Genomic DNA, 12,239 nt, shown 5'->3' with positions numbered 1-12,239 from the left:
GCTGTTTTGAGCAAAGTATCTCTACTATAAGTGCATCATAGTTGACAACCCATGCTGGATCAGTAAGGGGGGGGGTCATATTGGTTATCACCCAGCTTTCCCAGGAACTGATGCATAGGGGACGATGCAAAATTTTGGATTTGAGAAGGAAATCTTGTTTAGCCCTTCAGCTTTGCTCCATCTGCACCTCAGATGAGACAGGTCTGAGTCCCAGCTGCTAACTAAACGTGGCTTCTAGCAAGTCCTTTCATGCAGACAGCCCTAAGGGAGGGTGGAGAGAAGGCAGGGAGGAAGGAGTGTGTCTCCTGTGTTGTGCTCAGGGGGGAGGGGACCAACTACAAGCAACAGCCGCTCTCACAAACAGTAGTGAGACATCCCCAACACTTTATCCGTCAATCAGGCTTAATGGGGTATAAAAGCTGCCTGCTCCAGCCCTGTGCAAGCAAGCAGAGAGCGGCGGCCGGCAATACACAAAGTTCCCAGCTGCTGCCCAGCGCAGGGCATTGCACTGACTGTGCATCAATGATGATCAGCTGGCTGCAGCCTGGCACTCCTCTCTAGGGCACTGCTGTCATCGCAGTGGATGTGGCACAGCTGACGACTTCTACAAGTGGATGGTAAAGTTTGCAAGAGACTGGCAAGGAGGCATCAGCATGGATTGGAGGTGCCTGGGCAAGCTGCTACTTTTGCCGGTGCAGATGGTCTTCTGTGTGCTCAAAGCTGCCCTTTGCCTGGTAGTGCCCCCCCGACAAAGAGACTTGCGGGGGGATACTGTGCTCATCACCGGCGGGGGCAGGGGCATAGGGAGGCACTTAGCTAAGGAGTTTGCCAAGCAAGGAGCTAAGAAGGTAAGTGTGCCCACTTGTACTGTCCAGATTGGCATAAGGTTATGGCATTTCAGGAAGCAGTGACTTGCTGCCCAGTTGATACCCTCTTCTAATATACTGGTACTAGAAGCTCTGGCATAAGAAGACTTAGTAACCCTCTCTGGCATTATTAATAAGTGGGTTTAAGGTCATGTAGTATTGGCATGGGGATACATAGTCTGTGCACCACCCACTTAATGGAAAGCATAATCAGGCTGGCATATGTTTTAATAAAATGCATTTCTTTGGAAGATTCTTCAATAGAAGTTGCTACTATTCCCATGGCACCACTTTTATTTTAGTGCATTGGTATTGCCGTGACTTGCAGAAAGCAATGGTAGTAGCTGCCACTAAGTTGTACAATTTGTAGCGTTTAGCAGGGCTCATTCACATAGCATAATTCAGACATTCATTTGCATTAGGTTATTCAGACGTGCGTTTTACGAATGTAAAAAAAAAAATCGCAGCATGTCCAATTTCATCATATACCAAAATCGCCTATTCAAGTCTATTGGATCAAACCCAGTAAATACATATCTGCATGCGTTTGGATGTGTAGTGGCAGGAGATGGTGGTTAAAAAAAATGTTACATCAATTGGGCTTTCTTGCTTTTTTTTTTTTGTTTGTTTTTGCGTGCAAAATTGTTTTTTTTTTTTTTTTTAAAGATTGCAGCAGAAACGCAGAGTATTGTATCCACCTCTGTGAAGGAGCCCTAATGCATACCCAGACTGGCATTGGCGTGTTTTCAGTATATACAATATTGACATGGCATGACATGCCGTCTATTTGCATGGCAGTCTATGCTTCATTTACTTACTGTTCATTCTGAGATTGGCATCATTATAGGACTATAACACTGGGAGGATCTACTTCATATAGTCAACACCCATGTTTGTGTATACCCAAACTGGCATAACCTAGGTAGAAGGCACATTGGCATGAACTGCTGGGGTAGAATGCATTTTATTGCAGACAGTTTTTACTATGCACCCCAAGTTAGTAGGGCGCCTAAGACACTGTATGGGGTTAAACATTCTATTCACTATTAGTAATCATGAAGTGGATATTATTATTATTCTATTTGGATTATTGTATTTTATTTATAAACCTCTATACAATGTATATCTTTTACTTCTTCCCACTGGTCATCTACTGCCAACTTCACTCCTGGCATCTGCAAGCTGCAACCAGTTCCCTTTTTTACATTTGCTTCTTTGTAGACTTTGTATAAGCCATTGATTGACTGACTGCGAATGACCCCAACCCTGTAGCAGAGCTAGCAGACTTGTCTGGCAGCTTATAGGTTATTTTGTTCTTGAGTGTTGTGTGTATACTTGGATAGTTGAAGAGAAGCCAAGACGGTCTGAGATCACTTGCACCTTCTTTGCCTGTCTTAAGTGGCGTCAAGGTTTAGACAGGAGAGGTGACTGAAAGCTGAGGTCATTTGGAAATGCCCCAAATTGCATGGAGTCTTCAGGGCACATTACAGAGCAGCACTGAGTCACTCCAAGTCCTGACCCTGTTAATGTGTTGTGAGAGGAGCCGGTCTAAGGTCCACATTGAGGACACAAATGTTGGGTTTATAACTTTATGTCCTGAGAATAAGCCGCCCGCTTGTTGCAGTCAGGTGGTTCAACCTCATGATCCTTTCTAGAAATAGATCTGGGCGGAACGTTACATCTTGGCAGACAGGAGAACCCAGTATTTAAAAGGATAGCGCAACCCTGGACAGGCTGTCACTTCCTTCTATCATTCATTCATTATGGTTTTCCTGTATGAGAGGCCTTGTGGCAACGTGCATTACTCTTAAGTGCCCGGTAAACAGACTCCGGATGCCAGGCTTGCCAATGTCCACGTAAAAGTAGTTTGTCCTTCTCTTGGCGTTAATACTCGAGGAACTTTCTGTAGGGTGTGGATGTTAGTAGGACGTCGTAAAGGCCTATTTACACAGTGATTATTGGTCATACAGAAAGCATAGCGAGCCTCCTAATCATGGTGAGACGGTGTAAATGACCTTAAAGTAAGGCCTTACGGGTTAAACTGTAACTAGATCATGGTCAGTCTGAAGCAGACTTCTAAAAGCAGTCTGACCTCTCCAAAAATTTGGTTTGTCTCAAATGAGAAAAGCATGACTGCTGTCTTCCAAAAACAGCGCCGCAGTTGCTCACAGTTTACGTGCAATTTAGCCTCATTCACTTCAGTACAGCTGAGCTATAGGATTAAGGGCTCATTCACACAGGTCTATGCAGTTTTCGGTCACAGCGTTTTCAAGGACCGAAACACTGTGTATTGGGTTCACACGGGGCGGATTTGTCGCGGAAATCCCGTGCGGAATTTCGCCGCGGCAAATCCGCATGCGGCCGCTAATCCCAGGATTAGCCAGCCATGTGGACGAGATTTCTCAGAAATCTCGTCCATACGGGACAGCAAATCCGCTTCAGCTAAGCTGGATTTGCCGACCGCAGCATGTCCATTTTTTATTTTTTTTCCCCGCTGCGGCCGCGCTCTCCTCTATAAGAGCGCCGGCTGCAGCGGAAGAGCGAGCGGCCGGGCCGCTGCAAAGCAGCCGCGGGTTTTGCAGCAGCGGTTCTCCTGGCGGAAATCTCATGGGTTTTTCGCTGCGGCCAAACCGCAAGATTTCCACCGAGAATCCGCCCTGTGAGAACCCAGCCTAAAGGCGAGCTCCCTCCATGTTTTGCATTGCTTCTTTCAGTTGGCTGATATCCATGTCAGTATCAGCGTTGACAGTATCAAGCCATTGTGGTCCTTGGCGGCCAGGTATCCCAATGCAAATCAATGGGGATTCAGCACTGCATAATGTGCAGCGTTATATACATGCCCATGTGAATGAGTCCTAAGGTGTAAATTAACAAATTGCTCTTTGCAAAATGAGAGGGCCTCATTGGTAACCTCCACCCTCACTAAAATATAACTCTTTTTATTAGTGTGTGTGTGTGTAAAATTTTTATATATAATATATGCCTACTCCCACAAGTATAAGTCAAATCACATTAGACTTTGTTCACCTCGGCAATGTGTTGGTTCCATTTTTGCTTCTCTGTTTTGAGAGCAAGAAAATGTAATCCACTGGCTGAATGAATCCATCGTATGTTGGAAAGGAATGGCGCCCAATGACTATAATGGGGTCCGTTCGGCTTCCGACCAGTATTTTACAGGACACAATAGCACTGCATGCAGAGCCAGTTCTTCCTAGATTTTAACAGCTTCGAGCGTCCAACATTGATGTGAAGAGGCCTGTAGCGACTGCTGTTACTCTCCTGGTTGAGATTTCAGCGAGGATAAATAAAAAATAAAACAATTTTGCAGCAATTTTACTTTTGCTTGTTGGAATATTGCGTTTTTAACAATGTGATGGGTTTTACATTTTTGTGAGGGTGGTGGTTAGTAATAGGGCAGTTTTTACCCACCTGTAGTCCAGCATTTCCACTTTGGTCTGTTTGTGGAGCTACAATACTAGACCCAACCATTGGGCAGGCATGGTGCTGAACAACCCCTTTAAGTATGAAGGAAAGGTGATAGCTGGGCAGAGCATCCTTGAGGTGCCTTATTCTGAAGGATGGTGTAAAAACCATACAGAATAGGTGCTGCCGGTCTAGTATGTTGAGTGCCCAAAGGTCATCTTAGCGTTAGTTGGTGTCAGAGAGCTGAGGCTCTGGCGTGACCTGTTGGCATGTGCTGACTTGAAAAGTCGATTAAAAAGTATGCTTCATTTTGAACCAGCAGCTAACACTCTTTGAGATTAGGGCATTTACCTTACATGTATATCACCTTTTGTCCAGGGCATTGGTCAAAGTCTCAAATACCGAGTCCCCATTAGTGTTTTTGACATGTAATTTGGACAGAACTAAAGCTATGATCATATGTTCTATTTTATTACTGCATTAACGGGGATATCCACACCATACCATTCTCTTGTTAGCAGCCCTTATTACTCCACTTATCACCGATCATCAGAGCAGGAAGAAAACTCCAGCAAGCTGGAGGGCATCTACCTTGTACTTTAGAATGAAAGGTCTAACCAAACCACCACTGAGTGGTACTGTATGATTTCACGGTGAGGGTTTGCTAAGTGCCGCCGGTTTTGAAGCAGCGCTTCTCCCGGCGGAAATCTCGCGTTTTTTCACTGCGGCCAAACCGTGAGATTTCTGCCGGGAATCCGCCCCGTGTGAACCCAGCCTTAGGGAGAGCACATAGACAGTGAGTGAGGAGACTAATAAGGCCATTCATGCTCCTGTGGGTAATATGCAAATAAGGGAGATGGAACAATACCTCTGCAGTGCCTCCTATTGGAAGGCAGCATTCCTGCAAGTCAATGTAGGGAGTTGTAACAATGACTGGGTATTGAAAGCAAAGCCAGAATCCATACACAGGCTTCTGTTTCGGGGTGTTTGCCCCTCAGCAGTGTGCAGTAGGTTCCTGGCTTGGCTAGCGAGAGGCCTGTGATTTGGGCCAGGAACTCTATCTTTTCTCCTTAGGGAGACCACCTAGAAGGTGAGTGAGTGAGGAGAGTGCTGGGAGTTGTAGTTTTATCACTATTTTGAGCCACAGGTTGGAGGCCAAGGCTTTAGAGTCTTGCACTCTTATTGCAGTGGCCTGTGAGCTTTTGAGGAACAGCAACTTCCAGCAAGTCCTGACATTTTGGAGATGACATGAAGTGCTGAAGGTTGCGGTTTTATTGATGACAGCCACATGCTGCAGTCCATTGTATGAGTGTGCGCCATATGGCTGTCATCTTTCTCCTTCATAAGCAGTGACTCAAGTGGACAGCGCTCTGTGTTTATATCATGTCTGGTTTATGAGCTTCAGAAGCTACTTTTGAATGGCCTTTAATGTAACTACAGTGTAAGCTCTCGGTGCGTTGGCAGTGGTCCAGTTCTTGGCACTTACTCTAGTTGGGGGGCCTTCTGTCACTAGGTGATGTCATGTCAGCATTTGGTTGGGTGATTTTTGTAAATGTTTGCAGTACATAGTATTCTTCAATATGTTATAGTGTAGCAGATGAGATTGCATATGTATCCATTCCCCTGCTGGAGCCTCCTGCCATAGCACTCTACTGTATTACCAGAATGCTGCTTGTGTCATTTCAATGTTGGCTATATATTAGGGGGATTGCATATGTATCACTTCCCTAATTCACTACAGTCCTCCTAAAGGTATATGCTGTTTCAGGAAGGAGTTTTTCAATGGGCTTTAAAGGTAGCTTCTTGATTCATGAGACCACAACTTTTTGTGTCTCATAACTTACTTGTGTGAAGTCTCAGGGTGGACCCTCACTGGCGATATTTTCTTTCTTGCCCTGCGAGAGCGTGAGAAGACTCTCCGCTCGCAGTGCAAGAAAGACGCCGGAATAGAACCGGCATATCGCTAGTGCTTTCAATGGGGCCAGCGGCAGCAGCGCTAGCCCCATTGAAAACATAGGGAGAATGCCGCAGACTTCTGCCACAGCTGTGGCAGAAGTCCGCGGCATTCTATCCCATTGCTTTCTGCTAAGCCCCGCAGTATGATTATCGGGGAAGGGCTTGAAATATAAGCCCTTCCCCGATAATCATCAATAAGTGGTAAAAAAAAATATATTTTTAAAAATTACTCACCTCTGGCGCTCAGATGCGTCCTCTGGCTGGCTCCCCTGCACTGCTGTTAAGCTCTTTCAGCAGGCGGGGATTTAAAAATCCCTGCCTCCTGAAAGGGCTGTGCTGATTGGCTGAGGGCTCAGCCAATAGCAGCTAGTGCTTAGCTATTGGCTGAGCACTCAGCCAATGACAGATAGCCCTTAGCTATTCATTCATGAATAGCAATATCTTAGCTATTCAAGCCCTTCCCCTAGAATTTCAAGCCCTTCCCCGATAATCATACTGCGGGGCTTGGCAGAAAGCAATGGGATAGAATGCCGCGGACTTCTGCCACAGCTGTCAAAGACTGGCGATATCGCGGTGTGATGCCGTTTTTTTTTCTCGCACTGCGAGACTTTACCTTTACTCTCGCAGCGCAGTGGAGAAAAAAAACGCCAGTGGGTGTTCACCCTCAATGTGACTGATTCAAATGGCTTAGTTTGTGGTCTCGAACATTCTGTATACCAGCAGAGGGCAGAATGGAACTGTTTACTTTACGCAAAAATATACAGTGGCAACATGGACCTCCAAATATGATTGTGTAAAAGGCACTGCCTTAAAGAGGGGTGTCCAGTTGTGAACTATTGATGGCCCATTTGCAGAATAGCCCATCGATAGTAAATCAGTAGGGGTGTGCCGTGCTGGTGCACTCATGCACTGAAGTGGTTTCTGTGCGACGCAAACAGCTCTGTTCCCACTGCAGTGGCCATGCTTGGTATTACAGGAAAAGTTTCTATTGATATGAATGGCCTGTAATCCCAATCCTGGCCACTGCAGAAATTAATCCGGTGTATGAGTGCACCAGCCCAGAGAACAACTGATCAGCAGGATCCCAAGTAGCAGCACTGATCTACCATTAGTAGCTTATCCTAAGTATAGACCATCAATAGTTTACAACTGAACAACCCCTTTAAAGGGAATGTGTCATCAGAATATGACCTATTCTAAAAATCACATTTTTTGTATTACACATATTAAAGAATTTTTAATTTTTAGTCACAATCTATATTAAAGCAAATCCTGCCTTTCTCACACTGACCACAGAGCCTAATACTAGTCTGTCACTTCCTGATCTGAAGAGAAAGCTTTGCAGCCATCATCTCACTAACATCACAGGCAGGATTACACTGAGAGGTAACACCTATATGTAGATAACACAGGATCCACCATTCACAAGAGGTACAAGCTGTGACCATCTACTACCCTCCATGCAATATGACTCCTGCACAGGTCACAGAACATGCCTAGAACAGTCTCCATAGAAGTCAATGGGTCCTCTCATGTCCATTGTGCAAATGGCCTATGAAACTGCTGTAAAGCATCCTCTAAATGCTCTAAATCAGCCCTGCACAACGTGGAAGTACGTAGGAGCTCAAATTAAAAATGGGCAGACTTTTTGAGGCTCACTTTGTAAGTAGAGATAATGAAAGTAATCAATACCCTTTAAAAACCTGTTAAACACATTTGCAAGTTTTCTTACCATTATGTGCAGTTAATCAAGTGTCCACTTAATGGTCATAGTGTCCCCATATTAGTAAATTTCCATCTTACTAGAAAGAGTGCGTGCAGATGCCTCTAAAGTAATTATTGCTCTTTTATAATACTACTCCTAAATAAGAAAAAAAATATTATACTTAAGCATGCCGAGCCTGGAGGCCTCTTCTGGCCTGGCACTGGCAATGCAATAGAATAACATCATTGTGCCGCCTGCGTTGGGACCCTGAAATCCCAGTCCTATTTTTTTTTTTTTTTTTGCACTGCTATCATGCAAGGCTGCATGAGATCCTGACTTGCGCTGCAGCTACCTTTATCTGATAGCATAAGTCATGGTAGCCGAAGAGGACGTGGCCGCAACAGTATGCCGATTGCGAAATGCCAGGCATCCTGGGCTACCAGAAATCCATCATTGGGCCTTAGGCCTCATGTCCACTAGCTAAATGGAATTGTGGATTCCGCTGCGGATTTCTGCCGCGTAATCTGAAGCGGACTTTGCACATAGGGAATCATTGGCCATCCGTGGTCCATTAAATTGATTTTTGCACCCGCGGTTGGCATTTTTAAAGAATTGCGTTTTTCACACGCGGGAGAAAAAACACGACATGCTCCATTCTGCCGTGGATTCCGCGCAGATCGGCAACGTTGCTATTACATAGAAAGCAATGTGTGCAGATATCTGCATGCAAAAAAATACCATTTAAAGCAAATCTGCGCGGAATCCGCCGCGGAAATCCGTGGAAGATTCTGCGCGGATTGTATTTTTCTAGTGGACATGAGGCCTTATATTTGCAGGCCTGCTCTAAATGCTGTTAAATCTAGCTCAGGAAAGATGGCCGCCCCCGTAGTCATCTATGGACAACAGAATAAAGGTTCTACAATTAGAATTCTTTTATTGTGATTAAGCAGAACTGAATGCATTTTCAAGGCACAAAACCTCTAAAGTAGTGCTTCCAGCCGACCAAAGAAGCAAGTCGCAAGCGGTTCCTCAATAGCCAGTGTGCAATATTAGCCTCCAGGGTAAGCATATTGTTCCACCACAGCTGTATCTTATCCCAGTACTACTGAAGAAGAGGCATTGTGCCTCGAAACGTGTTTAATGGTGGCTTTATGACAATAAAGATGTTGCCTTCTTGCTCCGTTTTTTTGAAGGTTCACCAGTTGTTATAGGTATCAAAACACTCTCTGTAAATTAAACTTAATATACAGGTCACTAATAACACCCCTTTTGCATGAATACTGCTGCAGCGGGAAGACTCGCCAGATGATGCAGCTTTTTAGAACTTTCGAACATTGCTTTCAGCACCAACACTAAATCTTCCGGGAAGTAAAAACCAATGTCTGTCGGCAGGAATGGTGTGGCTAAAGTTCCATATAACACAAGCCTGAAGATGACATAGATGTGAGATATTGGTTGGCAAAACCATACAATCTTGGTTGGTTTTACAGATACTCAAATGTCTCTGGTGGGTAACAAAAGATATTAAGCCAGCCATGCACAGACATGAAATAGCTGTCAGCCGCTCCCTTGAGAATGGAGGGTTCTGAAAACTTGTTTCATGTGTATGTCCGGCTGAATTCTTCTTCTTCGTTGTTTGCATCATGATGCATTTGGCCATTCAACTGCTGTTCTCAGTGTGCTGAATCCTCTCAGCTACCTTTGCCAACTGTTCTTGTGAGGTGCTATTGACCTCCCAAATCTTGAGCTTGCCCTAAAACTCAAGAACAGAGGACCTCTCATTCAAGTGGTTCCTCAACTTGAGAGCTTAGACTTTCTCATGGGCTTCTTTCTTTGTCAACTGAAGAAAAAAAATCTTTCCCAGGTCATACTGATGATTTATCATCCGAAGTGTTGGGCAAGAACGACGCCAACCCATGTTGTAAATAAAGCGGATTCTATTTGTTATAAATCTTGTTCCCTTTCGAGCTTTACAGAAGGATCCTTTGCAGTAGAATGACTGGAACATGTTTTATGGACAAGTATACCTCTCATTTCACATGTAGGAAACTGCAGTCCCTGGAACTTCACACTGGCATAAAGGGGCATTGTTCGAGTTAACCACATGTGGAGGCAATTATTTGAAACTCAGTTGTTGTGATCTTGTGAATCCATTGAGATTTTCTTCTCTTACTAATGAATTGTAGCACAAGGCTTAAAGTGTTCCTTAGCTGCAGCATGTCACTTTCTTGTCTCCTGTGCCAAGTGTCATTTTTAGCTGCACTTCTATGAAGGTTTGGGAACTGAACGTGTGAAATCTAACCTGTCATCCTCGTAAATGTACTTTTCTCAGTGGGTCACAAACGGTCTGTCTTCGCAGCTACCAAAGTTATTTTAAGCTGGTGAACACATGGAGCCTACCTCTAAGTTGGAGTATTTTGCAATCTTTAGTCGGGGACTCTGAAGAAAAAGTAATAATAGAAGAAACTTTGAAGGCAAGATCTGGGTGATCAACATAACTTGACACAAAGGTGACTCGGTGGTCAAGCATTGTGGTTACCTTTAGGCGCTGGGTTAAAATCTAACAAGGCCAACATCTGAATGAAGTTTTTGTTCTTCCAGTGCTTTAATAGGTTTCCTGAGTTCTTGCACTCCAAAATCATCGATTGGCCCTGGAGTTTTTGTGCCTGAGAGTAGCTTAATTGCCATTCCGAGACAGCATTTTTCCACCTGGAATTAATTGGGTCATTTTGGTCTTTGTTGAGAACATCGAGCCTTCCAGACGATGTGTACTTGAGGAGGTTTTTCAAATGTATACCTATGAAGAACGGCATATGCCTACATTGACCTTAGAAGCATATTACATAAATGTATACTGGACTGGTAGCTCTTGGCTGACCTTTCCCACTGTCCCTCTGAAACGTCTGGTGAGAGATGGTTAAATTCGTAACTTGGGGTAGGCATTAACAAGGATAACGTCAATCCTTTATCACAGTTATTCAGAGATCTATTTTCTTGCTCCAGTACAGGAACATGGAAATGAATCTTTACTACTGTTACCCTGCTAATGAAACCCACACAAGTTATGTTGACCGCAGTATGCAGACAGTTGACCTTTAGTTCACAGCCTTGTCTGCGAAAATTATGTTGTAATCTTGAATGTTCTTCTAAAAACTACATCTTGCATTTCTGAAAACCTGAAAAAACATCCTTTCATATACATCGTTAACCAGTCTATCACTCTGATGGCTAATGTCAAGAAGTATAGATAAAACGCGGTCAAAGGGTAATCAGATGAGTTCTGAATGAAGAAATGATGTAAGACGGCCATAGAAGATTGGTAAGATTAAGTTGGGTTTTAAAGAGGTATTTCTAATTCAGCTTTTCATAGCCAAGATGGGGAAACTGCTACTATAGTTACCGGTTACCCAGCCGGAGCCTACAGAAACGGCCAAGAGTTAAAGCCTAGCACTTTTTCCATAGCCCTCGTTGAGGTGAATTGGAGCTACCAAAACAGCGTATCACTCAGAGCTGCAATACAGTTGCTTGAGGTCTTTTGTTTCTCCTCCTATTAAAGGGCCAATTTTGAAAAAGTTTTAAAAAATTCTGTTGTCTCCCTTTTTTGGATCCAATTCCAATTTTGGCAAAAGAAGTCCAGGATGCAAGACCTGTAAGTAGGGTACTAACCCAAACCTCTACAGAGTTTCAGGCTCCATAATTTTTGACATCCAACCACCTCTTTAGCTTTTTGAAAACCGCAGATCATTAGTAAATGGTATTTGACAATTGCAGGCCTCAGTTTACTATTATTCCTAAGCTTCATTTCCTCCCAGCTCTTATTTTTTTTTTTCTCCTATGGTCATGGGTAATTGTTACTGACAAAACGTTTCATGGACGTCCCCCTGGAGGCCTCGACGTTGTTGAACGTTTTCCTAACTTCCTTTCTTGTCCTTGTACTCCTATTACACAGCAAATATTCGGAAAATTGCAGATAATTGTCTTCAATTTAAGATAACAAGGATGAGAATGCATCCCCCTCTGTTTGTCCCCTTCTGGAGGAAAAGGATGCTCAATTCTGTCAAGGAGTCAAGACTTCCATTTTTGATGATGATCCAGCATTACACAATTCATTCCGCCCGGACAGGCACTTCGAGCTCTGCAGTAATTTATGGATCCTATTGATTTTTTTTTCTTTTTTTTTCACAGTAAATTGAGTTTGAATTATCAAGTACTGAAGCCAGGCTATTTGTCTATAAAAATACCATTACGGGCATTAGTCATGAAATGGCTTTCTAAATGCCAGTGGGTGC

At 43.9% G+C, this 12,239-nt stretch overlaps 1 protein-coding gene across 1 annotated transcript in view; it reads left to right on the top strand.

Moving 5' to 3' along the window:
* The first annotated feature begins 342 nt into the window (after positions 1-342).
* DHRS3 (dehydrogenase/reductase 3) overlaps positions 343-12,239 on the top strand; it is a 36,837-nt gene continuing 24,940 nt past the window's right edge. Inside the window, exon 1 of the mRNA XM_066606701.1 lies at positions 343-848. Coding sequence (XP_066462798.1) covers positions 615-848 — 234 coding nt within the window. The 5' untranslated portion in view covers positions 343-614. The remainder of the gene's footprint in view (positions 849-12,239) is intronic.

Source organism: Eleutherodactylus coqui, chromosome 6 (assembly GCF_035609145.1).
Source record: "Eleutherodactylus coqui strain aEleCoq1 chromosome 6, aEleCoq1.hap1, whole genome shotgun sequence".
Classification (NCBI taxonomy): Eukaryota; Metazoa; Chordata; class Amphibia; order Anura; family Eleutherodactylidae; genus Eleutherodactylus; species Eleutherodactylus coqui.
This window is presented reverse-complemented; position numbering and strand designations above follow the sequence as displayed.